This window comes from Aspergillus campestris, assembly GCF_002847485.1.
Source record: "Aspergillus campestris IBT 28561 chromosome Unknown P168scaffold_8, whole genome shotgun sequence".
Lineage (NCBI taxonomy): Eukaryota > Fungi > Ascomycota > Eurotiomycetes > Eurotiales > Aspergillaceae > Aspergillus > Aspergillus campestris.
In genome coordinates, this window is record NW_020194343.1 from 1,348,122 (window position 1) to 1,374,593 (window position 26,472).

General features: G+C 53.2%; 9 protein-coding genes across 9 annotated transcripts; 5 read left to right on the plus strand and 4 right to left on the minus strand.

Annotated features, from left to right (window-relative positions):
- Window positions 1-1,124: 1,124 nt before the first annotated feature.
- P168DRAFT_238739 (HAMP domain protein) lies at window positions 1,125-4,373 on the plus strand (the record flags this gene model as incomplete). The annotated part of the gene is made up of 2 exons (XM_024833627.1): window positions 1,125-1,485; window positions 1,597-4,373. 2 exons carry the CDS (start codon window positions 1,125-1,127, stop codon window positions 4,371-4,373), a joined length of 3,138 nt encoding a protein of 1,045 aa, XP_024691943.1.
- A 572-nt stretch (window positions 4,374-4,945) lies between these two features.
- Window positions 4,946-6,534, plus strand: P168DRAFT_328384 (uncharacterized protein). Its single transcript, XM_024841349.1, has 2 exons — window positions 4,946-5,588; window positions 5,652-6,534. Exons 1-2 carry the CDS (start codon window positions 5,360-5,362, stop codon window positions 6,191-6,193), a joined length of 771 nt encoding a protein of 256 aa, XP_024691944.1. The 5' UTR covers window positions 4,946-5,359; the 3' UTR covers window positions 6,194-6,534.
- Window positions 6,535-6,628: 94 nt separating this feature from the next.
- Window positions 6,629-8,187, minus strand: P168DRAFT_238320 (kinase-like protein; the record flags this gene model as incomplete). Its single annotated transcript, XM_024833609.1, has 6 exons — window positions 6,629-6,843; window positions 6,901-7,069; window positions 7,135-7,253; window positions 7,304-7,492; window positions 7,566-7,897; window positions 7,949-8,187. The coding sequence occupies 6 exons, from the start codon at window positions 8,185-8,187 to the stop codon at window positions 6,629-6,631; spliced, it is 1,263 nt and encodes a 420-aa protein (XP_024691945.1).
- A 491-nt stretch (window positions 8,188-8,678) lies between these two features.
- Window positions 8,679-11,306, plus strand: P168DRAFT_291478 (uncharacterized protein). Its single transcript, XM_024837414.1, has one exon. The coding sequence runs from the start codon at window positions 9,049-9,051 to the stop codon at window positions 11,038-11,040; it is 1,992 nt and encodes a 663-aa protein (XP_024691946.1). The 5' UTR covers window positions 8,679-9,048; the 3' UTR covers window positions 11,041-11,306.
- Window positions 11,307-12,937: 1,631 nt separating this feature from the next.
- On the plus strand, window positions 12,938-14,785 carry P168DRAFT_298135 (sugar porter family MFS transporter; the record flags this gene model as incomplete). The annotated part of the gene is made up of 5 exons (XM_024838244.1): window positions 12,938-13,239; window positions 13,292-13,415; window positions 13,471-13,547; window positions 13,599-14,279; window positions 14,353-14,785. The coding sequence occupies 5 exons, from the start codon at window positions 12,938-12,940 to the stop codon at window positions 14,783-14,785; spliced, it is 1,617 nt and encodes a 538-aa protein (XP_024691947.1).
- An 822-nt stretch (window positions 14,786-15,607) lies between these two features.
- Window positions 15,608-18,677, minus strand: P168DRAFT_271446 (chitin deacetylase; the record flags this gene model as incomplete). Its single annotated transcript, XM_024835264.1, has 5 exons — window positions 18,231-18,677; window positions 17,489-18,164; window positions 16,997-17,223; window positions 16,674-16,912; window positions 15,608-16,617 (listed from the first exon to the last, which is right to left on the minus strand). The coding sequence occupies exons 1-5, from the start codon at window positions 18,458-18,460 to the stop codon at window positions 15,608-15,610; spliced, it is 2,382 nt and encodes a 793-aa protein (XP_024691948.1). The 5' UTR covers window positions 18,461-18,677.
- Window positions 18,678-19,002: 325 nt separating this feature from the next.
- P168DRAFT_291481 (uncharacterized protein) lies at window positions 19,003-20,135 on the plus strand. Its single transcript, XM_024837415.1, has 2 exons — window positions 19,003-19,358; window positions 19,442-20,135. Exons 1-2 carry the CDS (start codon window positions 19,207-19,209, stop codon window positions 19,860-19,862), a joined length of 573 nt encoding a protein of 190 aa, XP_024691949.1. The 5' UTR covers window positions 19,003-19,206; the 3' UTR covers window positions 19,863-20,135.
- Window positions 20,038-22,143, minus strand: P168DRAFT_182138 (TLC domain-containing protein). The gene is made up of 3 exons (XM_024832954.1): window positions 21,812-22,143; window positions 21,010-21,738; window positions 20,038-20,953 (listed from the first exon to the last, which is right to left on the minus strand). Exons 1-3 carry the CDS (start codon window positions 21,935-21,937, stop codon window positions 20,474-20,476), a joined length of 1,335 nt encoding a protein of 444 aa, XP_024691950.1. The 5' UTR covers window positions 21,938-22,143; the 3' UTR covers window positions 20,038-20,473.
- A 1,000-nt stretch (window positions 22,144-23,143) lies between these two features.
- On the minus strand, window positions 23,144-25,313 carry P168DRAFT_305643 (uncharacterized protein). The gene is made up of 2 exons (XM_024838949.1): window positions 24,967-25,313; window positions 23,144-24,899 (listed from the first exon to the last, which is right to left on the minus strand). The coding sequence occupies exons 1-2, from the start codon at window positions 25,256-25,258 to the stop codon at window positions 23,230-23,232; spliced, it is 1,962 nt and encodes a 653-aa protein (XP_024691951.1). The 5' UTR covers window positions 25,259-25,313; the 3' UTR covers window positions 23,144-23,229.
- Between the last annotated feature and the right edge of the window lie 1,159 nt (window positions 25,314-26,472).

Below are 26,472 nucleotides of genomic sequence, written 5' to 3' on the forward strand. Positions count from 1 at the left end.
TCATACAAAGCAAGATGCGCCTTTTGGCGCTTTCTGATGTCCTGGACTCCCCCGCGAACAGGACGCGTTTGATTCCATCCAAGTTCCATCACGGAAATCCAGAGAAGCATATGCACACAAGGGGATTATGTAACTATACCGGTTTGCATTGCCCAGTTGGGACTAGCGCGCTGGCGTGGCTCGTGAATGGCTTCATCTTTCATCTTCATCTTTCTATCTTTCTCTTCTTCATCTCCATCTTCATTTCATCTTCATAGTCCTGTTGGTCCCTCGTCATGACCATACAGTCTGCTGTCATTATCCCTCGGTGATATGCGAACAATCAGTACCCGATAACTGACAATACCTGATTAGCCGTGATTTCGGTCAAGCTCAACCTCACCTCCATGTCCAAGGACCATGACGAAGAGAGCCACAGTTATAATGCTCCTAGTTGAATTTCCGGTTCCTCGAATTTGTAAGCGGCGTTAGGACAGATGGGCCTGAAGCTGTCCCGATCTCAACACCCCTAACGCCGACGGCGACACACTACCAGATTCAGATGGGCGTCCCCAAAGTCTAACGAGCCATCACAACGAGACTTGCAAGGTGGTTTGATTTGGAATCGGAACTTTCCCTGGCATGTCACCCGTTACCGCTGGAACACGCACGAGGTTTTGGACAAATTCTAGAATTTTATCACGAAAGGTGGTTGTCGATTCATGGATAAATGGTGGAGTTCATGGATCCAAGACAACGGAATCATGATCGAAACGAGTAATCATGTCTTGTGAGGGACCCCATCTTTCATCGGTCTAGAACGCCCGATCGCGGTGTCGTGGCTTCGGGCCCGAACCATGGCTCCATCGTTGGCGTCACGGCGACTTTCCGAAACCCCCAATCAACAAGGGTCCCCCCTACTGGACTTTAAATCCCGGCGTTTTTATTAATGTGATGGGTTGTCAGAGCCAATCTGATACCAACATTGAGGGCGGTCTGGTAGGGTCTGTGGAATGTGGTGGTGACATCCGGTTACTTTTCCTACGCCCCAAACCTGGGACAGGCTGGACAAGAATATACCAGCTTCACATCTCGTCAAATACCACACACGCTTATGACACACAAGCATTCGGTTGAATGTCGCAATGACGACCGTTGATGAGGTTTTTCGAACGGCGGCATCCCATCTGCACGTCGGTCTTCTGCACGAAATCCAGACCGCGGAATCTTCCGTCGAATGTCCCGGGTCGTGGAGCGAACTGGAGGATTTCTTCGACTGTCGGATTCCCGGCAGCATGTCCACCGGGAAATCTGCGTTCCAGACGGAGCTTCAGTCGTTGGGTCGCTATGTCCGTTTCCTTCAATCCAAGGAGTCTCCAGATGACCGCCCGCCAGAACCCCCCGAGATCCCGTCCCGCCTTCCGTCCCCAGTCTCGGAATCCGATATCGCCCGTGGGAGCACGAAGCGCAAATTCCACGAGTATGTCTCTGATGCGAATTTGAGGCGTTTGTTCGCTGCTGAAATTGAGGCATCCATTGCCCAAGAGGTCCCAGATCGTGCTAACGCTATCTCCAGCGTGGATGGACCAGAACAGCAAGATACGCCATGGAGCCCAGGAACATGCGCTAACAACGATGATATTCGTCGGGTTGAGCAAGCTCTAGACGAACCGTGTGACCACATCAACCTTCCGCGGCCGGTCATCGCCCGTCTATTTGGCGAAGCTATGGCCAGTCGTCAAACGGTGGAGGAGGGGACGATGAAGCTCGAGCTCCAAAAGCATCGGCTACTAAACCGGGAATTCAAGAAAGCACTGCACGAGATCGGGGAGATCATTACCCAAGTTGCTAACGGAGACCTGTCGAGAAAGGTCCCCACACACCCCCGTGAGATGGACTCGGACATCATCACGTTCAAGGAAACCATGAACACCATGTTAGACCAGTTGCGAGTCTTCGCCCGTGAGGTGTCCCGGGTGGCCAGGGAGGTGGGAACCGAGGGGATTCTTGGTGGCCAAGCTCAGACTGCTGGAATGCATGGGGTCTGGAGTGAGCTGACGGCCAATGTCAATGCCATGGCCAACAACCTCACGACCCAGGTCCGCGATATCGCCAGAGTCACAACAGCGGTGGCTAATGGGGATCTCACTCGGAAAGTGCAGGCCGATTGTAAAGGGGAAATTCTAGCCCTGAAGGATATAATCAACGCTATGGTCTCGCAACTCCGGCAGTTTGCGCAGGAGGTCATCAAAATTGCGCGAGAAGTGGGCACGGACGGCGTGCTCGGTGGGCAAGCCAAGGTCTATGGAGTGGAAGGTGTTTGGAAGAGCCTGACGGAGAATGTCAACAGGATGGCAATGAATTTGACCATCCAGGTACGGGAAATTGCCGATGTCACGACCGCGGTGGCCCGGGGCGATCTCACCAGGAGCATCGGTGGGGACGTGCACGGGGAAATACTGGGTCTCAAGGAAACCATCAATGGCATGGTCGAACGCCTGAGCCGATTCGCCTTTGAGGTCAGCAAAGTGGCCCAGGAAGTGGGGGTTGACGGTACTCTTGGTGGTCAGGCGGTGGTGGCAGACGTTGAAGGAGAGTGGAAAGTGCTGACCGACAATGTCAATATCATGGCCGACAACCTGACCTCTCAAGTCCGGGCTTTTGGTCAGATCACCAACGCTGCCACGGACGGCGACTTTAGCCAGTCAATCACGGTGCGAACGTCCGGCGAAATGGACGAACTCAGGCAAAAGATCAACCAAATGATCTCCAACCTTCGTGACAGTATCCAGCGCAACACCGCAGCGAGAGAGGCTGCAGAGCTAGCCAACCAAAGCAAGTCTGAGTTCTTGGCTAATATGAGCCATGAGATTCGGACACCCATGAATGGAATCATTGGGATGACCCAACTGGCGCTCGATGTGGATAACCTCGACCCTCATGCACGCGAGATGCTTGATGTTGTCCACAATCTTGGTAACAGCTTGTTGGTCATCATAGACGATATCCTGGACATCTCCAAGATCGAGGCAAACCATCTAAGGATTGAGCATGTCCCATTCAGCCTTGGCCAGACTGTCTTCAAAACTCTGAAAACCCTTGCTGTCGGAGCAAGTGAAAAGGGTCTTCAGCTCACTTGCCGTATCAGTAATTCAGTACCGGATAGCGTCATCGGAGACTCGTTTAGGCTGCGGCAAATTATCCTGAACTTGATCGGGAATTCCATCAAGTTCACCGAACGGGGTGGAATACAGTTAGCCATCGACAAGGCCGAACAAGATAGTGATTCCGACACATATATGCTCCAATTTGCTGTTTCGGACACAGGGATCGGCATCGAAAACTGTAAAATGGGGCTGATCTTCGATAAATTTCAGCAAGGCGACGGTTCCATGACAAGGAGGTTTGGAGGGGCCGGTCTCGGATTGTCTATCTCCAAGAAACTGGTCAACCTCATGGGAGGCGACATCTGGGTGACATCCACCGTTGGTACAGGGAGTACCTTTGCCTTTACATGCGCCCTACAACCAAACATTCCGTCGCAGAAAGACCTTACCCGGATGCTGGCCTCATACAAAGGTCACCGAGTACTGTTTATCAAGGATGACCGGAGCCTAGACGTCGATTCACCCGAGGCCATTCTACTCATGTTGTCTGAGATGGGCCTAAACGTCGAGATTCTCGACCTGAAGGACGGCGGTCTGCCGCCGGCTGCTAAGATACAATCCCGAGGCGACTCGCGCCGACCGTACGACGCCTTGATCGTTCAAACTCTAGAGTCCGCAGCCCTCTTGAGAACCTCGGAGCACTTCAAGGCCGTCCCTGCCGTTTTAGCCTCGCCTGTCGTGTCGGTGAGCATGAAGACTGCATCGGAACTAAGCATCACGTCATACGTGACTACTCCCTGTCGCGCGATCGACCTAGTCAATGGCATCATGCCCGCCCTAGAAGCACGACCATCCCGCGTCCACGCGGAGGGAACATCGCCACTGGTCATTCTCCTCGCCGAAGACAACGAGGTCAACCAGAAGGTGGCTTGCAAAGTGATGGAAAAGTTCCAACATCGAGTGACCGTAGTGGCCAATGGGCAGCAAGCCCTAGATGAATTCCGACTCCGGGAATACGACGTCGTCTTGATGGACGTCCAGATGCCTGTGATGGGCGGCTTCGAGTCGACGGCCAAAATTCGCGAGTACGAGAGATTGGAGAACAAGCGCCATACCCCCGTCATCGCCTTGACTGCGCATGCGATGTTCGGGGACCAGGAGAAATGCCTCGCTGCTGGCATGGACGGCTACTTGCCCAAGCCGTTGAACCAGACACAGATGATGGAAATGATTCATCGGCATGCTGCGCTTCGGGAGATCCCGTCACAGATGCCGTCACCGAAATAGCACGGAGCTGTCGAGATGAGGGGGGCTTTTTTTCTAGCTGTTTTATTTAGTGCTCAGTTTGCTATGTCCGCACACAGAATACTGGAACAACATTTAGTTCATGAAAGACCTTCCACGAGCACATACTGGGACGCCAGTTCGTGGCTATAAAAGCATTCTCTCGCCGGGGAGTTGTGAATTTGAAATTCAACTAGTCCATTACAGGAACGAGACGCCCGTCCAAAGCTGTTCGAAGGGTCCTCCATGCATTGCTTGTTGGACAGACTATGGATTCTAGAATGACTTGTTCCAGGCGCTGTATAATGTTGGTAGGTATTGACTTCCTTTGGGGTTCCTTTGGGGCGCACTCAGCTTCAAAATGGCCGTGAAATTTCACATGATTTCTTAGTAGAACAACCCTAAAACTTAATAACCTATCATCCTATTAGGATGAAAATCCCGTGGATTCTATTTTTTTTAATGGGGGGTTTTGTGGAGAAGATATATCGGGCCCGCAGGAACAGCAGGAAGACTCACTAGCACCGCAACATTCGACCCGACCAGAGCGAGGAACACTACATATTGGTTCCCAGAACTACGGAAATCAAGTGTTGTTCAATTACTATTGTGAGAATGCACCTTGAGTGGTGGTCAGGTACACTGCAGCGTCTCGTCCCATACAAACCACGAGATAAGCCCATCACATCACACACATTCAACCCTGGCGCAACACAGCCCATTCGTTGGTGGGACTAAATCATGCACCGACCGTTTATAGTAAAAGGGCCAATCCTTCAGCCAGCCGAGTATGCATATTAGCGCCATGGAGGCTAGCCCAGGAAACGTTGTCGAGGCTTGCAGGTGGGGGCCAATCTATTCTAGCCTCGGGGATTCCCCCGTCTGTCGCTGTTCAGCTTCATCTCTGCTTTTCGTCCGACCCCTTGAGTTCCATCGCAAAGTGTTTTAAGCGCTTTCATTACCCCGGATAATTCCCTGCAGCCGTCATCATGGGGAGTTGTTTCCGGATGAAAGAGGGGAAAATCCTCAGATGGAATAACGACGTCCCCTGTGCCCCGACGAACGCCGCATCCCCTTACGCGCCCTGCTGTCTAGTCGGTCACTACTGCCTCAGTAATAATATCTGCAACGATCCGTATGGCTTGCCGGGTCTCAAATTCTATAATGCCGATTGCAGCGACCCGACAATGCAAGATCCATCTTGCGTCACGCGATGCGGTTCGTTTGTTTGTGAGGTTACCGAGACGATGTGCGTGGTACTGACATAAATTGCACGATTAGGCGGTCGCAATACTTCCTTCCTCACGTACCTCGACGAAACCAGCGCGCGCTGGGCATGCTGCACGCGTCATCCAAACGGCGACCCCGACTGCGCTGCCGTCTCTGACGATCAGTTCCCTGGCCCTCGGCCGGAAGACCTCACCACTATCGCGTACATCTCGAAAGACGGCTCGGCGTCGTACGCGCCTACCTCTTCTCCGACTGCAACGGGTGGCTCTCGTGCTAGCGCTACCGCAGCGAAGAGCACCTCGTCCTCGGGAATTGGGGCCGGTGCAGCGGCGGGAATTGGCGTCGGGGTCGGTCTGGCGGTTTTCATAGTGGCAGCTACTGTGGCGTTTATATACTTCCGGAAGAAGTGGGGACCGAAGCCGGTAGAGGGGCAGCATGGTAAGGGCGCAGGTCATGACTCCGCGGGGCAATGGGTTGGTGGGAATCCCGCACTGATCCATGCAAATGGCCAGTCGCGGAACGTCCTCGAGCTCGATAAGACCGGGGACCGGCCGAGGGAGCTCGACGGACGGTACACTCGGGAGCTCGAGTAGCATGGACACTATGGGTATGGACTGCGCTCGCGAAGGATATACGGCAATCCATAATTGTGGGCCATCGTCCTGTTCTGTCTTCGGTGTGGTCCGGGCGATCGGGTTGCCGTGCAGCATGGGAAAATGCTGGAGACGTGGCAGTCTGGTGATTTCGTCTCCGTGAGCCTGGGCTATATTGCAGGCGATATGGATTCGTGGATGGTGCTGGATATTTTGCCGGATATCGACGTCAAATCTTGCCAAGCGGTAGCGACTGCTACTCCAGGTCCTCCCTATGCGAGGTGGATGTGGTGGGAATTGCCATAACCCAAAGAGAACCCCTCCAGATGAATGGTTGTAAGAAAGCACTTTAACTAGATATTATGATTAATGTATTTCCACTTGAACTCTGCAGAACCATGTAGCCCTATATACTCTCTTGACCCCACGTTACTTTCACTCGGCTCCACGATTGATCCACTCGTGTTGAAGAAGTTCTGAGGCTGATTTTCGAGTCTCCGGGTCAATTGCAAGCATGCCTCTTAGGAAGTCGACAAAGATAGGGACATCTGCATTAGGCATATCACTCGGCTTTGAGAAAGGCATTGCGGTCCCGTTTACGAGGCGTTCCAGGCTTGTGGGACTCAAGTTAGGGATCCGAATGAGGTTTCCTATAGCCAAAGCATGAGAACGGAATTGGAGGATCGGCAAATGTCATATGGTTTTACCTTGTTTGTCGAAAAAGTGCGAGGCACGGCTGCCCTTTTCTATGAACTGAGGCGGGAATGGACCAATGATCTCGGTTATTCTCGCTAGATGATCGTCTTCAACTGTCCAAGTCCCTTTCTTTGATGCCTGGCAGGAGAACGGGACAATCCCTTGGACAAATTCCAATGTCTTTTGTTTCGATGTCAACGAATTGCTTTGTAGTATGATCTTGACATATCATTAGTGGTACTTACAAGACATCCGAGACTCCATATATCCACCCCGGCATCCCAGGGAGCACCAATAATTACTTCAGGTGCTCTCAGGGCGGGGGACTGGATCACATCTGTTAGATGATTTCCCCTCCATGATGCTAGCGAGATCAATAGATGCGCGAGTTAGAAAGTTGGGTTACATACATACCCACGCCAAAGTCTATTATTCGGACATGAGGTTTCGCCATATCTGGGATGAGAGGTGTTGTGAGTACCTCGCGCAGTGGCCCTATCCCACCGCGCATCGGACCGGTGCGCGGGGGAACCTTTCCCAGATACTGGGAAATCACCTGGCTCGGATTTTCCAACTCGAGAAGGATATTTGTTGGCTTTAGATCTATGGGAGAAATGGGCCAGTCAGCCTTCGCGTACCACGCGGATGGTTTAGGTGTTGTAATCTCATGTTCTACCGGTATGGATAATCCCACACTTTCGGTGGAGAAAGTCTAACCCCAGGAGCAGCTGCCGTGTAATCACCTTGACAGACTTTACCGGAAGTCGTAGACCTTCATATTTAATAATCTGGTGCCCCAGATGATGCCCCAGGACGTTGAAGACCAAGCAGACATGATCGCCATTGGGCCCAGCATGATTGAAATGATCGAGAAGACTGGATACATGATGATGACCTTGGTGACAGTTTTTCTCTGCAATCTTCAACAACATCTCTCTCTCAAAGATATCGTGGGGTCCACCGTAACAATCGGCCCTGAGGATCTTAAGCGCCACATATCGTTGATATCTGTCGTCCTCGTTAGCTGACTGTACTGTACCACAACGATCGATAACGAACTTTGAATCCCTCGCTAACCACACCGTCGAGTATTGTCCATAGCCCAGTTTCCGGAGGATTTCATATTGATTGAAATTGAAGGTGTCACCTAGCGACACTGGGTGCAACCCTCCTGGGTGATAATCATCTGGTTCTTCTGTGATTTTCCCATTCCCACACACAGCTCGCCGAGATCGTGATCCAAGGAGCTTATATATAGGGGAGCAAGGCTTGGTGAATATTGATTTAATGATATTCATTGTGCATAGACACTTGATAAAGTGAGATGAAGTCGTGGACAAGATCATATCCAGCACGTGGTAAGAACTGTTGACATAATAAAGCCGGTAAATAAACCGGTACGATACGGCACTCTGGGTGTAAGGTATGTAATACTCAGTACTTACGTATCTAGATGTAGTCTTTTGTTGCTTCAAGTGTTTCTCTGTATCTAGAATAGAAATGTCTGATGCAATGTAGGCAATTACCCTCTCAGAAGAACGGTAAGATGCCTGTACATACTGGGCCTTTTTCTAAAAATAGTAGTAGGCTTATAGGGCTGATCGGCTGCAAACGCCTGGGGAAGATGACTCCCAGTCTCGCCCACAAGGCACATATTATATCTATATCCATGATAATATCAGTATCCATAACTATAAATCGTCCATACTTACGTATATCTATCTCTATCATTAAACATCAATATCAAAAAGAAGACTGACTATATATGACCCCGTGACCCACTCGTCCCAATGCGGCAACGGTCTGGCCAATCATCGATCCCCGCTCTGGCCCCATGCCTTGCAGCCTCGCAAGGCTCCCAGGCTGTCTCTCTCTTACTATTTCTGTATCTTCATCTATCTTTCTCCATCTCTCGTTCTTCTTCATCTTTCATCTCCATCTCTCTTCTTCACTGCTTCATCCTTCCTTTGATACCTACTTCCGGGGTGTCGGAGTCTCGATGGATCATCCCTGTTCCTCTCGCTCTCGTTCCTGAATGCCTTGATTCATCCTCCCCTCGTTCCACGGTTTCGATTAAACTAACCAGGGCCCTCCACTTCCTCTCCCTCCTCCCTCATATACCCTTCATTGGGCCTATTTGATCTATCTCATCGGTGGAGATGGCGGAAGAAACCCAAGTAATGTCGATCCAGCAGCGGATCGCTGCCTTGAAGCATGCTCAGACTGGTCATGGGCCCGAGAGCGCTCCATCCCCGGGGATCGGAAAGCAGGTCACTTTGCCCGCGCGCCCCGCCGCGCCCCCTCCCTACAGCGCTATCAACTATTCCCCGGTCAATGGGGATACTAGACCACCGCCTACCCCGGGATCGACGGGTCAAAGACCCAAGGTCCCGCCACCGTTGCCCTCGCGCAAGAACTCGAACCAGCCAGCACCAGCCCTGCCGCCCCGCCGACCGTCCCAGGATCCGTCGCGAAGGAACTCGGTAGAGTCGACGGCCTCGGATCTCTCCCGATCAACTACAACGAGCGCAAGCCGAGCATCATCGATCGCGACGTCAGCCACTTCGGTGGATTCGGGTCGCTTGCGGGCGCCCCCATTGGAGGAAGCCAATCTCCCACCCCTTCCGCCCAAAAGACAATCCAGCCAGCCACCATCGCGTCCGATGTCATCTCGCACGTCGAGTGACTCTCAGCCCAGACTACCGCCCCGTCGACCCTCGAGCAACAGTCTCCGGACCAACGGCAGTAGCCTCGCGACCGCGGAGACTCGGCCACCTCTTCCGTCCAGAAACAGTCAGAGTCGATCATCCCTGACGAACGGAGACGTCAGTACTCAGCCAGCAACGAGGAAACTTCCCCCACCACCCACAGACATCGTGCTTGGAAACGCTAGGGAATCTGGGTTCGGGCGCATGAACCGAGCGCCTACGGATCCCAGTGGCACTCCGCCCCCCGTGCCACTTGCATCCCGCCCCGACCTGTCGAAACTCCAGGCCACGAAACCGCGCCCTCAGGCCTCCGGAACGTCGTCGGCGACACCCGCCGCGTCGTGCATGCTGTGCCGCGACTTCTCCGCCCCCGACGAACATGCTGCGCGGTATCCCCGCCAGTCGCTGCCCACGCACGATCTGGGCTGGCTAGCCCGGGAGCTCACAGAGCCTTTCCCGTCCCATACCGATAAGGCCCGGGCCCTCTTCACGTGGTGCCACCATAACGTCGAATATGATGTCCACTCCTACTTCAATAAATGCATCCAACGGTCCACGCCCGAGTCGACCGCCCGCACCGGGCTAGCGGTATGCCAGGGCTACGCCGAGCTGTATGCAACCCTGGCGAACAGCGTGGGTATGGAGGCGGTCGTCATCTCCGGTCACGGCAAAGGATTTGGGTATAACGCCCCGGCGCCGGGTGCCCCGATACCGACCCCGAACCTGGGCGGTCACGCCTGGAATGCAGTCCGCATCGACCACGGACAGTGGAAGCTGCTCGACGCATGCTGGGGCGCAGGAAACGTCAAAGGCAAGGGACTGCCGTACCAGAAAGCCTTCAAGCCCGCCATGTTCACCATGTCCAACGACGAGTTCGGTCTCCGGCACTTCCCCAAGGACCCCGCTCGATTCTATCGGGACGATGGTCGGCCAACGATCACTTGGGAGGAGTACATCCTCTCCAACCCGGATGCGCTAGGGCCAATCCGTCCCCCCCAGACCTTCCTCGGCCTCGAGGAGTTCGACATTGACCCGCGCTCATTTCGCCCGGGAGGCCCCACAATCTCGATCTCGCAGCCCGGTCCGCTCCGGTTCCAGTTCGGCTTCCGCTGCGAGCATTGGACGCTAGAGCGGCACTGTCGCCAGCAGCAGCCCGGCTGCTTCCTGCTGTGGACCCACGGGGTAGACGGCCGCCAGGTCCAGCGGCTGCCGTTCACGCACGTTCGGGGCAGCATGCCAGGTGGGGGCGGCGACTACTGGTATGTCGACGTGCCAAATGCGCGAATGCTCGGGGCTGCGGGCCAGGAACTGAACCTTGCGGTCGTGAAGACCATGGGCGATCGACACGACTGCCGCGGGGTGACACCCGAGGAGTACCGGCGAGCGGAGGGGCGCGTGGGTATGAGCTGGTCGTACCTGGCACAGTGGGATTTGGTGGCGTAGATCTTTCTTTCCTTTTTTCTCTTTCTTCTCTTTCTTTTCCTTTTGGGCTCCATTGGCGCGATGCATTGGCAAGGATATTCCCGCATATACTGAGGCTTGACGACACCGTGATGGATGAGGTGGATCTCGCTCTCACAGTGTCTGTTTTTCTTTCCTCTTTCCTTCTTTCTTTTTTGGTGTAATTAATGGGCCTTCTTCGCCCTTGAACTCCGATGACGAATGCAAACAATGACCACCAGTGTATACAAGGTGGACCATGTGGCAACAAGATCGACGATCTTCCGATCATGCATTCTTTCCCTGTAGCGTTGGCCTGCCAGACACGCGATCCTGAATGGCATTTTCTAGATTATCGTACGATCGCCATCAGGTTGTGTTCATGTCCACCTTCAGGCCCATCGTGTCGGAAGACGTGGGAACCTCAGGCAGCAACGGGATCCGTCGACTTCAACTTCGACTTCACTTTGACTTCATCTCTCATTCTCACTTCTTCTCTTCCCACTTCCATCTCTATTCTCCCCTCCGTCCTCCAAGACTCACGCGTTATTGTGTATTGATTCAATTCATTATCTCTCCTGACAAAACTCTACTACCTACACCACCCACAATGGCATGTTCCTGCGGGGAATGGTCTGTCACGAGGACACTAACTCATCGGCTCGTCTAGTAATGAATCGGTTTCATAAGTCTCCACTCTATGCGTGGACCATGGAACCAGCTCGACTCTCACTGGCGCAGTCCCTGCGGCTTCCCCGAGATAAACTATGAATTCTGGGTCTGAAAAGGGGACTATAACCGTTATGTGTGGGATCGACTATCCCTCGGTTTTACCCGAGATTGTCCTGTCTCTTTCCTTTTTTCCCCTAAACTTTCCTTTTTGTACGAAGGAGGGGGAATAAAGCAAACAGAAGAGATCTCGAATCGATCTCACTCCCTGAAAAGTTGTCTCGGTATTCAGCTAAAAGAACGCCACCGGAGCCACTTCCGCTCCCGGCAGCATCGTGTGTTGATCCTGCATCCTGCGTCGGGGATGGGACCTCTCTTGGCATGTCTCGGCTGGAATATTTTCTCGGCCTGAGATTGCTCATGTGCTTCCCGGGGTGACTGCTCCCCCGGATCCCTCCACAATCCACGGCTCCCAGGGTGACACCGTCCAATCATCCGCTTGCGTTGTCCTGCCGGGCCCGGCAGTCTTCGGTCGAGCTAGCTCACCAGGCCGTCCGGAGGTGGTCTCGCGTGGTTGCATGGGGCCCACCCCCCGGACTCACATTCCTCATTTATCCGGCACCTTAGTTTTCCTCTTCCTTGGACGTCTTCGGTGCGTTGCCCTCGCCGCTACGGCACTCACTGGTCTGTTGGTGTCCGGCTACCACTTCAGCCCGAAGCCCAACATCCAGGCGCAGTGGCTGTCTCAGTGGGCTGAGCTCCCTTTCCGTAACAAATGAGGATGCCGGCAACAGGGAGGTCGGAAGCCGAAAAGCTCGCGTGGTCGGTCGACCGCCACCCCGGGTGGATCGTCTCGAGACAGATTCATGCATTTATTGGGTTCGAGTGCGTCGGCCCTAACCAGATGCGTAGAAGCGCTGTCTCTTAGAACACCCCAATCTTACCTGGTACGGTCTGTCTGAGTTATTTTTTCTTTGGAGTAATGGTCTGGCATGCGCAGATTGGGTTTGGATCATGAGAGCCAGGCCATGTGTGAAATCTGCGACCCTCTCCCAAGGGGAATGCAACCTTTCCCGGGGAAATTGACGCGGGGCCCCCTTTATAAAGGACAGGTCCCCCGCCTTCGTGCTTTTTCTTCCTCTTTTCTTTTCGTTGGAATTGTTTCGGCCTTTTAGAGACAGTGAACGGGCATTGCGGTCGTACTTGGTGGAAGTTCTAGAGCGTCTCCATCATGATCATCGGCAATCTGTATGCCATCTCGGCCATCGCCGTCATCGGCGGTGGCCTGTTCGGCTTCGACATCTCGTCGATGTCCGCCATCATCACCACTCAGTCCTATCTGTGCTACTTCCAACAAGGAGCCGTCAATGTGGATGCACAGGGTAATCCTACATGTACTGGGCCGAGGCCTGACGTACAGGGCGGTATCACCGCCGCCATGGCTGGAGGTTCCTGGCTGGGCGCCTTGATTTCCGGATTTGTTTCTGATAATCTCGGCCGCAAAATGTCTATCATGATCGGCTCTGTCATCTGGTGGGTCTTCACTTTACTCCCTTTCCCTTGATGGACCATCTAACATCGACAGGTGCATCGGGTCTATCATCATCTGCGCTTCGCAAAACATCCCTATGCTGATCGTCGGCCGCGTCCTGAACGGTATCAGCGTCGGTATTTGCTCGGCCCAGGTTCCAGTGTACATTACTGAAATGGTCAGTCGCCTCTTCGACATTACTCATGTCCTCACCCACTAACTTGACCCCACAGGCACCCCCCACCAAGCGTGGTCGTCTTGTCGGCATGCAACAGTGGGCCATCACCTGGGGTATCATGATCATGTTCTAGTACGTCTACACCTCTAACCTCCTCAACGGCAGTACTAACGTTTGATCTAGCATCTCCTACGGCTGCACCTTCATCAAGGGCACCGCCTCCTTCCGCATCCCCTGGGGCGTGCAGATGGTCCCCGCCATTCTCCTCTTCATCGGAATGATCTTCCTTCCCGAGTCCCCCCGATGGCTCGCACGCAAAGACCGCTGGGAAGAATGCCATGCCGTGCTCACGCTCGTCCACGGCAAAGGCGACCCGAACTCGCCGTTCGTCCTTAGCGAGTACGAAGAGATCAAGACCGTGTGCGAGTTCGAGCGCCAAAACGCCGACGTTTCCTACCTCGAGCTGTTCAAGCCGTCGATGCTCAACCGCACTCACGTCGGTGTGTTCACTCAGATCTGGTCTCAGCTCACCGGCATGAACTCCATGATGTACTACATCTTGTATATCTTCGCTATGGCCGGTCTCGAGGGCGACAACCTGCTCGTCTCGTCCAGTATCCAATACGTCATCAACGTCTGCATGACTGTCCCGGCTCTCCTCTGGGTCGACCGCTGGGGCCGCCGTCCCACGCTCATTCTCGGCGCCATCGGCATGCTCACCTTCATGTTCCTCAATGCCGGCCTGATGGCCACATACGGACACGCGGCGCCGCCGGGCGGCCTGGGCCACATTGAGGCCCAGTCGTGGGTCATCAAGGGACCTGCCAGCAAGGCAGTCATTGCCTCGACCTATCTATTCGTTGCGTATGTCTACCCCAATCCAGCACATCTCTGCCTCCATCCACCCAAGTAACATACCAAAACTAACATCTCCCAGCTCCTACGCCATCACCTGGGGCCCCGTCAGCTGGGTCTACCCGCCCGAGCTGTTCCCGCTCCGCGTCCGCGGCAAGGCCAACGCCCTCTGCACCTCCTCCAACTGGGCCTTCAACTTCGCGCTCGGCTACTTCGTCCCGCCCGCCTTCGCCAGCGTCGCCTGGAAAGTCTACATCATCTTCGGCGTCTTCTGCACAGCCATGTGTCTGCACGTGTTCTTCATGTTCCCTGAGACAGCAGGCAAGACTCTCGAAGACGTCGAAGCGATCTTCACCGACCCGACGGGCATTCCGCTCATTGGACGCCCCGCGTGGAAGACGAAGAACGAGTTCAGGAGTGGCGCTGAGAGGGAGCAGGTTGGATTTGTGGATGGGGATGAGGAGAAGGGTTCGAATGGAGCTGTTGTGCAGCATGATGAGGCTTCGAAGATGTAATCTTTCTTCGTTTCCTTGTCTTTTATTTATTATTTTTTTTTTCCTCTTCTTTTTCATTTTTACCCCTTTTCCTTATTAATCCCTCTTTCCTTCTTCCTTGTGGATGGTGGAATAAGGGACGGAGAGAGCAAAATACCAAGTACATACGAGACCCTAAATTCGATATATACATATAGATGAATTTATACATACCTAGAACAAATATCCATCTTTCTCACGTCAGATATGTCGCCTATCGCCTACCTACCTACCTACCTACCTACCTTGACCCTTTTCATCCGCCTCTGTGAGACTCACATTTTACCCACATCATTATGTACATATTTCCATCCATCCATCCATGTCATATCATATCATTAGATAAATCAACCCATCAACCACCACTAGATACCTGCTTTGCTATAGAGGTCGGTGAAGACACAATGCCATTTTTACTTTTACACGTCACTGTACAAAGGTCGTGGTTTACTTGTGTGCAATATAATATATAGTATATATTCTATGTAAACATACATCCCTTGCCTCCGCAAGGTGAGTACGACTAGCCACCTGGTTTGATGCAAGGGGGGTGTACTATTATTGGGCTCGTTCATGCTCCTATTAAATGACGATGATGATGTATATCAAGTAAGGGCGTGCTGTTCTAGAACTACTCCGTAGGTTTGGTGGCTATACACAAAGGATGAAGTGATGAATTACTGTTCCTATGATCAACGCGTTGTGATTTCCACCACTGATGACAGTCACCCTTATGGCGAAAGTCCGCAATCCTTTAGCTGAAATATAATGATGGTGATACTCCTAAACCAGATCACTCACTAGTCACTGAACCAGAATCGCCGCCAACAAAACCAGTCCCATCACCCCGAGTCCGACCTGCACCACGGGAGCAGCCTGCGACTTAGCTGCCTGGTGATGATGCTTCGATTTTCCCATGTGCGTCGTAAGCTTTGGTTCATTCTTAGGTTTGCCATTGCGCGTAGAGCCTGTCTTGGAGCTCTGAGAACTCCCGGAACTCTTCAAGGAAAGCCGACCATTGCCACCGTCGTCGGCGCGGTACCAGAGTTCCGGTGGATCGTCCAGACACTCGCCGACGGTCACGGCTCGGAACCCATCGTGGGCCAACCGCTGCAGCATGTGTTCAGTCAGATTGTGCACGGTCTGTTCGTGCACGTCATGCGCGATGACGAGCCACGATGGCTTCTTCTTGTCCAGGTTCTGGTTGAATATATCCTTGGATCTCTGGATCTGATCCGGGGAATTATGACGGAAATCCTCGGTGTCAATGTCGTACAAGATGACATGGTAGCCTAGCACACCGAGGTCATCCAGGCACCCCGTCCGGGACGTGCAGCTCGAGTATGGTGGCCGCATGTACGTCGGGAAACTACCCAGGATGTTGCGAAGGGCAGCCTCGTTGAACAGGATCTGGGTCAGACGCTGCTCGTGGGTGATTTTGTTGAGATCCTGATGGGACCAAGTGTGGCTTGCCAGTTGATGGCCACTGTTCACCATGCGGCGAATCAGGTCAGCCCAGGGTTGGTCGGGAGAATCGATCTCCCCCTTGCCGTTGTTGTTTCCGGTGACGAAGAAGGTCGCCTTAGCCTTATACCGGTCCAGCAGGTCCAAAAGGTCCTTGGTGTGTTCTCTAGGCCCGTCGTCGAAGGTAAGCGCGACCACCCCCTGCTTGGTGCAGGATCGAATGGTCTGCGGACCGTATGGGACACTGCCAAGTTTGGGTCGAGGCACATCGTCCGTGGGGTTGCCGCCGGGGACTTCAAGTGCGTCACAGTGACCAAAGTCAATCTGACAGTCCGGCGAGCGGCAGTGAGCTGCCGTCTTGCCGCAGTATCCTACACCCGTTAGCGCCGCTGACCGTGCGAGATACATGTGGAGAAGCTACCTGCGGTGGAGCAGCAGTTGCCATCCGTGCAATGGCCGAATCCAGGTCCACATCGGGCTTGTTCCGCACGTGGAGTCAACGTAATGGGGGAGCTGGTGGCCCCCGACACCGGCACAACATTGTAGGGCTTGGTATTCGGAAGCTCCGCGATATGGAGAGCAGTCGTGCATCCCAGTAAGCCAATGCCTGATAGGGCAAGGACGGTAGAAAGATGCATATTGACGCTTTGAATCCGGTAAGATGATTTGAGGTAAGATATGGAATAATCAGAGACAGCAAACAGAATAGTGGGTTAGTGCTATGTATACAAGAAAGAATGGGATGAGAGGGCGAAGAGGTTCACGGTGCCGTGAAGGGGATGGGAGATCACCCGGGGGTAATGTTCTTTGGAAGGAGCGACATGGTGCTCCAAGATGGAAAGGGAAGCTGCGTGGGAGCAACGCCCAGCCGTGTCAAGGTTGAGAAAACGGCATGTACGATCAAGTACCGGATGGTCTAGCTTCAGCAAGTAGTTGCAGCATCGTCGGTCGACCGACTCCAGGGCCATCAATAGTATCAAGTCTTGTTACAGAATGCTGGAAAGAGTAAAATTCAATAGCTTCATTTTCGGATGCCTCGTAATGGTTGTGGGCGCTACAAGTCCACCAGCGCCATATCAAATACATTCCATCCGGAGTCGCCCATGCTACATGAATCCCATGGTCTAGGCGGCGGAAGGTATGGAACGTGCGTGGGAGACGGTCGACTACTGGGAAGGTCAGTAAGAGAGAGCACCACGGCCTGAAGATTTCCTAGTTTACCTGACTCAGATCAGTCTCACCCACCGCCGAAAACACAAACGGGGCCAGCGTGGGTAGGTGCGGCCCGAACTTGGCCGGGGCGCTTCGGGCAATGCTGCCGACGGCGGCGATCAGGTGGCGGCGACGGACGATGCTCAACTGCGGCGAGTTGAAACGTTCGACGAGCTCCGACACAAACGTACCCAGCTGGGCGTCGGAGAAGTGGAGGACCAGGGCGGAGATGGCAGCCAGCGCTCTCTTGGTGACAACGGTACCAGCCGTGTCATTATCAATGATGGACATGACCGAGGCCTTCAGGCCGGTCAATTCGGAGTCCTTCAACAAAGCCCCGAAACAGGTGACGACCTGAATGAGGACATCGATGGCATCACTGCTGAAACCCCGGGATTGGTCCTTCTCCAGCATGCCTTTGACGGTGGAACCCCGGCGGCTGAAGGGGGATGGGGTAGGCCCGATCAGGCGCGGAATCAAGACCTTGGCAATGGAGGCGTACGCGGAGGCGGCCTCGGAGCTCGGTGGCTGACCGGTCTGGGGGCGGGGCAGGGCCGTAACAATGGTTCTTAGGGCGGTGTTGGGCACGGAAGTGTCGACGGTCTGAGAGGCCGTCAGGGCGGAGAGCTGTTCCAGGATGGAGGTGAGGCTGTCGGTTGGCAGTCGAACGACGAGGGGGGCGAGACTAGAAGACCGCAGTTAGATATATGGTCGGTCTTGAAGGTAGTGATGGTGGTGGTGGAATTCTCACCATTTCAAGGCTTGGTTCTGGACATCTCCATGTTGGTCGTCCAGGGCCTTGAGGAGGCCGTCCGCCAGGCGCGACGAGGAATGCTGGTCGTGGGACAGGAAGGAAGAAGTGGGAGCGCTCAGGATGCCGAGAAGATCATTCAGCGACATGTATCTCATGTCCGGATCAGGGTCATCGAGCTTGGAGAGTAGAGAGTTGACATTCTGCTGGACAGCCTGTCGGTCCGCCATGGTGAGGACCCCGCACGAGGGGTGATAATGGGTAATTGATCTAGAATGGGGATCACGAGTCTGCAAGAACAGTTCGATAACAGTTTATTAAAAATTACCGAGATCGCGCCAGTTGAGGGGAGCGAGAGAATGGAGGTTTGATGTAGATGAGGGGAAGTTGGGGAGAAGTTGAGGTTGAAGTCGAGATGAGAAGTGGATAAGGCCTCAGGCTGCCGTGGTGGATGCCTGAGGTTGCCACATAACTCTGGTTCGGAGTATACATGAACTCTATATAACTATATTTATAGATAGATAGATACATTCCTAGACAATAGACTAAGTCATTCAATAGTTTATCGTTTATTCTACTATTATTTTATTTTTACAGAGATGCATCCCAATGCTATCTATTTATGACACCAAGGTATTCGATGATATCATCGCAAACCGGATTGATGGATTACATCAGAGCAACAACCTCCGAACTCGCAGTTCCTGGACTTGACCGTTAGGGTAGTCTGTTATGAGACAGTAGGTAACTAGTCGGATATTACACTGGCGACTGCGGAGTACAATAGAGTGAGGTCAGTCGAGTAATCAATGGGCGTCTCCAGCCTCCTTAATATTTATTCCCTGTTCTCCCGGCTACTTTTCCCTCTCTTTCTTTCTGTCTCTCCCCGACAAACACCTCTATACAGTATACAACATACAACTTAGAATCCTTCTACAACATATAATATCTCAATTCCAATCATTCTATTCCCACCATGATGTTCGCACGCCCAACCCTCCTCCGCACCTCCCTCCGCGCATTCAACGCCACAGCCCGTCGCCCAGCCCAGCACGCCCTCCGTCGCACTTATGCCTCCTCCCCCGGCTCCGCTGCCGAACAGGTCTCCAAGTCTAGCGATTTACCATGGTAATTCCCTCTTATTGAACATAAACATCAATCTATCATGGATAAAATTGTACAATAAATGAAGAATATTAACACCTTCACAGGATCCTCGCGTCCGTCGGTCTAACCGTTCCCTCGGCGTACTTCCTACTCCAGTCTGGTCCGGAGAAGGGCCATGATGCTCATGGACATGGGCATGACGAGGGGGCGCATGAGGAGTCGCATAAGAAGGAAGAGCAGGGTGCTTCTGCTTCCGAGACGCAATCTCAGCCCGAATCTGAGGATAAGTCTGAGGAGAAGAAGCCTGAGGAGGACAAGAAGTCTGAGGACAAGCCTGAAAAAGAGGATAAGGAGGACAAACCCCAGAAGGACGAGAAGTCCGAGGAGAGGCCCGAGGAGAAGTCCGGAAAGGAGGACAAGCCCCAGAAGGACGAGAAAACGGAGAAGACAGAGGACAAGAGTGACAGCCAAGGCGAAGACTCCAAGCCCAAGGAGGAATCTCCCGCTGAGAAGTCCCAGTCTTGATCGCAAGCATGCGATGACGATTCAGATATGGGACGACTCTCTCCTTTCCTTTGTATCATATCCTCATAATGTCGAATGAATGACCAATGTATAGGCAGTACACCCTGCATCCAGGCATCCTAGTGAATATAACCAACGAGAATAGGAATAAAGAAAAGCATGGTCAGCACAAATCTATTCATTCATTATATTATATCAAACACCGCCCCGTCCCAGGGTCTCCCGTCTGTCTCTGTCTCCGTCTCTGTCCCCTCCGTGATTCATTTTCCGATAATCAAAAGCGCTCACTCATGGGATCGTCACTATATCCACTCAGCTGCGTCATGCAACGGTTGTTGTACAGACAAGTAGAAAAAAATAAAACTAAAAAAAGTAAAATAAAATATGGACGGGAAAATGGAAAAAGGAAAAAGAACAAGAGGGTTCACGCGCCACTCTCTCTCTCTCTGAATCGACGTCGCCCTCTGGATAAGGTAGGATGACGATTTATCGTGGTCGCTGCAGATTTCATTCCACCACTATAGACAAGCCCATGTCAGACACAAGTCCTGATTGGATCAGGTCATTGGCCTGCTTCGCAACGACGATAGGACTCCCAGAGCGTATGTCTGTTAACGACCTTTCTGGGTGTTGTCGCTGACGGGTTCCCCGTTGATCAGTACCTGAGGCGCCTGGTTCTCCTTGCCTGCGTTCCGTGCCCGGAGGGTGGGCGCGTCGGTGCCCGTCGCGTGGGCCGTCGGCGGCTGGGCGGGGGTCTCCTCCTCCTCTTCGGTGTCGTCATCACTCCGCTCGTCCTTGGTCACGTTGCTCAAGATGTAGTTCTTCAGGATGCGGAGGATCAAATAGAGCCAGAAGAGGTTCACCGCCTGCAGACTCGCCAGCAGCGCGAACGTGATGTACTGACTGATCCAGCACTTGTACTGCTGGGTTTCCCAATTCAGCTCGAACGGTCCCACCGTGCGGAATTCCGTCAACGTCGCCCAGAGGATCTTCAGGTTCAGCACGTGTCGGAGGTAGATCCACATGCCCACGAAGATGCCGAAGTAGGGAATCGTGATGACAGAGTCGAGGTAGTTGAGCGTTTTCGACGTCTGCGATCAAGTTAGCACGCATTCAAAATTCACGGGACAGACCATTGGAAACATACAGCGAGGAAAAAGTCCGAGATATCATGCGTGATGTAGACCGCCAGGCCCATGTACGTGAAGTGGAAGCGGTAACTCAATCCGATCAGGGCCAGCGTGATGATATGGTGTCCCACCAGTTCCCTAAAGTCCTTGCGGGGCTTCTCCAGCTGCAGCATCAGCACGATCGCCTGCTGCGCCCAGTAGCTGGCCTCGAGCAAGTAGTACGCCTTGAACACCGGCTCATGCTCGCGGTGCGGGAAGCCCTCGAACATAGCCGTCGTGTTGAAGTACCAGATGTTCGACCGCTTCATCACGTACAGACCAAAGGGCCCAAAGATGCCAAAGTAGATCGCGGTGTAGACCTGCTCCATGAAGCGCGCCGTCTTGCCGCGGCCGCGGATGCCGCAGTACACGGCCAGCGGACGGATCATGCGCTGCATCAGGAACTCGCGGGTGAAGGACAGGACGATCGTATAGAAGGAAACGAAGGCGATATCCTTGGGGCCCTTGCCGTACATGATCGGGCCGCCCGGCGTCTTCGGGGGTTGCGGATAGGACAGGAAGATGGCGCTGTGCATCGGGTTGCTCTCCGTCGGGTTGACCGCATACGCCAGGAGCAAGACCACCACCATCAACAGCGGCAGAACCCAGGTGTGTTTGAGGCAAAGATCCTTGAAGCGGTGGAGCAGGGACCGACTCTTGCGACGCTTCGACTGCGACTTGGACGTTTCGGAGCGCGGCGGGAGGACCTGGTCAAGAAATCTGTCAGTCCAATCCCTTTCTCTCCCTTGACATGGGCCATCCCCAAATCACACCACGTACCTTATCCCACTTGGGCGCCTCGGTCTCAATCGGGCTCACCTCATTCATGGTCGACATCGCCGGGGCGCTCGTGTCCCCCCGAATATCCGCCCCGAGATTGCTGGCACTTCTCCGGGTGCGAGCCATAATCGATGGTATGGAAAGAAAAAGGACAGGCGTTCAAATGTCGTAAAGACTCGAATAACAAATGTCCCCCTCCCCAATCACGGTATGGGGGGCGTCTTGGTCGCAATTCGTGCTAAGTCCGCGGCGTGAGTTGTCCCGAGCGGAGTCGGAATCGGCGACCGCGGTAACAAGATAGGGGAAGCACAAGACCTCCAGCCCGCAGTTTAACCCAAGAAGGAAAGGAGCGGATAAGGTCGGAGAATTGTCGAAAGACGAAAAAGGAAAATCAACCCAGTCGACTACTTCGGACCAGAGGGGGGAGAATAGGTGGAAGAAGGACCAGGAAAAGGAGAGGGAAAGAAGAGAGAGAAACGCGTCTAACCCGAGCGAGATTTTTCCAGTCGACCAGTTGACTTGGCAGAGAATCCCAGAAATGACAAGGCTCCCAAGCAACCAAGTGCTATCATTGGCGATTGACCTCACGACGGTGGAAATTTGGGTAATTGGCCAAGGGGAGGGGAAAGAGAGGTCGAAGTGGGGAGTCGCGGCTTCAGCTCGACTTGGCTTCAAGTCACCTTCTCCCCTTCCCGCCTTTTTTCCTCTTTCTCTCTTGGTCGCGTTCCATTTGCTTTCTCTCGCTGCTCTTTTTGGCTTCCTGTCTCCACTTTTACGACTCCACCGTATTCATTCCGGACCATTGACCGTCCCCGATCGACACACTATCGGCCATCATCCCGTTCGTCGATTTATCGGTCCTCCACGGTCCAGGTTTATCGACGGCAGGAGATGACCATGGCTCAGGAGCTGTGGGAGTTGGACTCGATGGATCTTGGAATGTGATGGTTCTACTCAGTAGTTCCAATACAATTGTAACGGTGACCCTCAGCTACCCACTTGGCTGAGGTTTCGAGCTTCCTCGGCGAATAGGTCGGATCGTCGCAGGGACCCTCTGGTGTCGCCAAGCTCCACCGTCTCCACACAGTCGTCACATTTGCCGAAAATGCCGAGGGCACCCAAGGAAGCCTTCTTAAAGGAGGACAGGACAGGACAGGAACAGGAAATATTAGGCGTGGGGAGATGATATTGAACGAGGACAAATGCTCGTATGGTGAGGAACTAGCGTTATCTCGAAACTATGCTGTTTCGCGCTTGTAGATCCTCAGAGTCTCATTTCTTTTCATTAGGATAATAATATACATAGTTAAATAGGTCGTTATACATTCCACGGTACATGGCCTCAAAATGAGGTTGCGCGAGGGTAGTTGGGCATCAAATACATAAAAGACACAAGGAAGAGCACGAACTAGGTCCCCCTATCGCTTGACAACCTTCAACAAGGGCGCAATCCGAGCCCGCCGACTCAGTCCGACGCGGTACGGAACCCGCGAGGTCGAGGAGATCGGACTATGCTTGGTCGGTCCTTTGGCGGGTGTTTCTGGTACCTTACCTGCTTTCCGGGGTGTCGCGGGGGCATCCTCATTCTCTTTCTTTTCTTTTGTTGGGTCTGGTAGGGGGTCCGAAGGGTCAACGGTAGAGGGCTCTACGCTTGTCTGGTGGCTGTCACTCACGACCGCATCTTTGGGGACAAGGGGCTCAACTACCGGACTATCAGTATCGTTCTGTTGGCCTCGGTTTCCGTCCAGTCCAGGATCAACAACGTCTCTCCGTTCTTTCGCTACTTCGTCAGGAGGAACCTGTTCCGTCGTCCCCTTTCTCTTGCGCCCACGTTTCTTCGGTGGCGGCGGGACGATCTCAAACTGTGCCGGCTTTGTTTCAGCATTGCCGGTGCCCGTGTTGGGTTGCGGGTCCGCATGACTTGTAGTTATAGGGCGCTCGTCCACCCATATCACATCGTCTTCCACGTCGGAGTCGTATGTTTTCTTGACGGTGACGGAAGTGGTCTTTCCTCGTTTCATCTTCTTCTTTCGATTCCCTTTCACGGCGGCCTCGGTTGGTTCAACGAGCTGGACCGTCCGTGCGGGATGTGGCTCGTTCTCTTTCTCCGATGCCTCTCCTAGAGCTACCTTATCCCCGGCGTGGGTGGAATTCTTGGCCACATTATCCGACGATGGCGAGTCACTGTTCACGGGTCCAGTGGTGGTTGTATCACCTGTCCCATTCGTAGCCTTTTCATCAAGGACTCCCTTGGCATTCTTTGGCGGTCTTCCCGGCTTCCGTTTCTCAGGCTTGTCGACCTGCTCGATAGGCTCACGGACAATGGGCTGAGCAAGCTCGTCATCCTCGTCATCCTCTAAAACAGGTTGCTTCTTCTTACGTCCCCGCTTCTTTTCAGGTATCTGCACTTCCACTGAAACGGGCGCAGAAAGCTCATCGGCACTGTGCTGAGACTGCTGCAAACCGATCGTGGCAGCCCCGTCACTTTTCACCCTGCTAGCCTGCGGCGACGCGACGGAGGAAAACGGCTCCGTATCATGAGGTGACCAAAACGGTGCTTGCATAGAATTGTGTCTTCGTAGACTTTGCTGTTGGGCTTCTGTCGGTCCTGTCACCTCGGTATTCATTGCGAAATTGCCTTCGTTGTAAGTATCAGACGGCCGCAAGGACGATTCGAACAGGTTGTATGACGGAGCCGATCGGGAGGAACCGTCGGATGTGATGCTGCTGTACTGTGGCAGATTTTGTGCCGGGGCATGGTATGCGTGTGTTCCATCGTTTAAATAGCCATTTCCAGGTCCGATCGCATATTGGGGTACGGAGCTGTAGGGCACAGTCGGTGGGTATTCGGGCGCGGCATGGATTTCCGTATCGTTCGAGCCACTATTCGGGTCGACCGCTCCAGTATCGATAGCCCTTTCTGGTGCATGCATATCTGGAACGAGTTGCAGTTCATCTGTTGGGTCTGGGCCGGATTGGAAGGATTCGGAACAGCCAGTCGCAGGTGGTGAGGGATGGTGGGTGTGCTGAGCGTCTTCGTCTTCGAATAGTCGCTGCTGCGCAAGGCCAATCTCCATAATGGTTGAACCTGTCAGTCCCATGAGTATTAGTGACCGAATTGACATATCATAGACGGTACGTTAATTATCGCCTACCGTTTCTACCGCACCCCGCATTCCCGGGTATCCATCTGGCTTCCCTCTGCTGCTGAGAGGCAGATAGCCTTGCCGGTCCTGTTTCCTGAGACTGGAGGAATTGATCGAAATCAACTGCCAACGGGCCTGTCTGATTGGATCCTGCGACGTGTGTTTCGTTGGGGGGGGCGCCGACATTATCGGCCTGGTGACCTGGCGCGTCCTGCGGCGCGTTCACCATGGGCGCAGTAACCTCCTCTGACAGAGGATCCTCTTCATCGTCAGAGTCTTGGATCACACGGTAGTCTGACATGAAGGACGAGAGATATAACGGGTCTTCCAATGAGTAGTAAATAGGTGTAAAAAAGACAGTTAAAACAGAGTTGGAGTTGCAGATGAAATTCGGAGTGAAATGCTTATCAGTGATTGTTTATCGGGCACGTTCACCCACTCGACTAGGACTGAATAGGCAATATTCTTCTGACCTCCAACTATGAGATTTTTGTTGCATCAACCTGTTGACAATGTCAGGTTGCGACTCTTCACCCTTTGGATCTATTCAATTACTGGTTTACTCTGAACTGCTAACTACATCAAGCTGTTTTATCATCCCTAGGGGGGCCCTCGAAGTGTCAAAATACAGTGAACTTCAGATATATATACAGCCATGTCAACCCCTTGAAATAGGTGTTTTCTAACCCAACACAGGGGTGACATTGCAGAAACACCATTAGTCCGTGAAGATCCAGTTATGATCTATATGTTGATGCTACATCCTACGGCACAATCTTCGCCAACTGTACGTTTACACCACAGTATGATGGATCCAATATAGTGGACGGAGCGTTGCGATGTCCGATACAGCAGGACACCCTATCTGCCTGCGCTGGGTAAAAACGAAAGACTGAGTAGGTTGGATTTCATCTGAAAGGGGAGAGATATCGTTTTTCACCTTTACGCAAGTTGAGAATTGTGCAACGACCGGGGAGACTGAAGGGAACATCAGCAATCTTCAGGCCATTTAAAGACTTTTCTCAGCGAACCATGTCAATTGGTAAGAGGGCACCGAAACTGTAAGGAGGACATATAAAGTTTGACCCAACAGCGCGCAGAAAGATAGCTAGCCAATGTTCGCTATCATCAAACCCCTTCATCCGTTCCCCGCAGTATATGATGGCGTGATAGGAGGGGCACTGGTAGCCATCAGATTGGACTTACGTACAGAATCAACGCGCGAACCTGTCGAACTCAGTGTGACGAACACAACTAATCCTTATTCTCTCATCATCAGTCGTTCACTGAAGTGCCTGACCCTATTAACCCCATGGCAGATCTACAACACGCAATCATGACCTGCTATTCGCAATCGACCCAAGAATGTCCGTCTCCAGCAAAGGAACACGCAGCGCCTAAACTGTCCTTCAATTGGATGGCAACTGATCTGCATCTCGTTCGAGGACCTTGAATGGAGCGATTTAGTGCGTGGTACCATCGCAGCACCTTCTGACGAATCCCTCCCATCTTGAA

What these genes read in the sequence shown, in the direction of transcription:
- P168DRAFT_305643 (XM_024838949.1), bottom strand. Translation starts at nt 25,258, where the DNA reads ATGTCAGACTACCGTGTGATCCAAGACTCTGACGATGAAGAGGATCCT. An exon ending in TGCGGGGTGCGGTAGAAACG is followed by an intron (nt 24,900 to 24,966) that starts GTAGGCGATAAT and finishes TGGGACTGACAG; the next exon opens with GTTCAACCATTATGGAGATT.
- P168DRAFT_291481 (XM_024837415.1), top strand. Translation starts at nt 19,207, where the DNA reads ATGATGTTCGCACGCCCAACCCTCCTCCGCACCTCCCTCCGCGCATTC. An exon ending in AAGTCTAGCGATTTACCATG is followed by an intron (nt 19,359 to 19,441) that starts GTAATTCCCTCT and finishes ACACCTTCACAG; the next exon opens with GATCCTCGCGTCCGTCGGTC.
- P168DRAFT_291478 (XM_024837414.1), top strand. Translation starts at nt 9,049, where the DNA reads ATGGCGGAAGAAACCCAAGTAATGTCGATCCAGCAGCGGATCGCTGCC.
- P168DRAFT_328384 (XM_024841349.1), top strand. Translation starts at nt 5,360, where the DNA reads ATGGGGAGTTGTTTCCGGATGAAAGAGGGGAAAATCCTCAGATGGAAT. An exon ending in ATCTTGCGTCACGCGATGCG is followed by an intron (nt 5,589 to 5,651) that starts GTTCGTTTGTTT and finishes TTGCACGATTAG; the next exon opens with GCGGTCGCAATACTTCCTTC.
- P168DRAFT_182138 (XM_024832954.1), bottom strand. Translation starts at nt 21,937, where the DNA reads ATGGCTCGCACCCGGAGAAGTGCCAGCAATCTCGGGGCGGATATTCGG. An exon ending in AGGCGCCCAAGTGGGATAAG is followed by an intron (nt 21,739 to 21,811) that starts GTACGTGGTGTG and finishes TTTCTTGACCAG; the next exon opens with GTCCTCCCGCCGCGCTCCGA. An exon ending in TCTCGGACTTTTTCCTCGCT is followed by an intron (nt 20,954 to 21,009) that starts GTATGTTTCCAA and finishes ACTTGATCGCAG; the next exon opens with ACGTCGAAAACGCTCAACTA.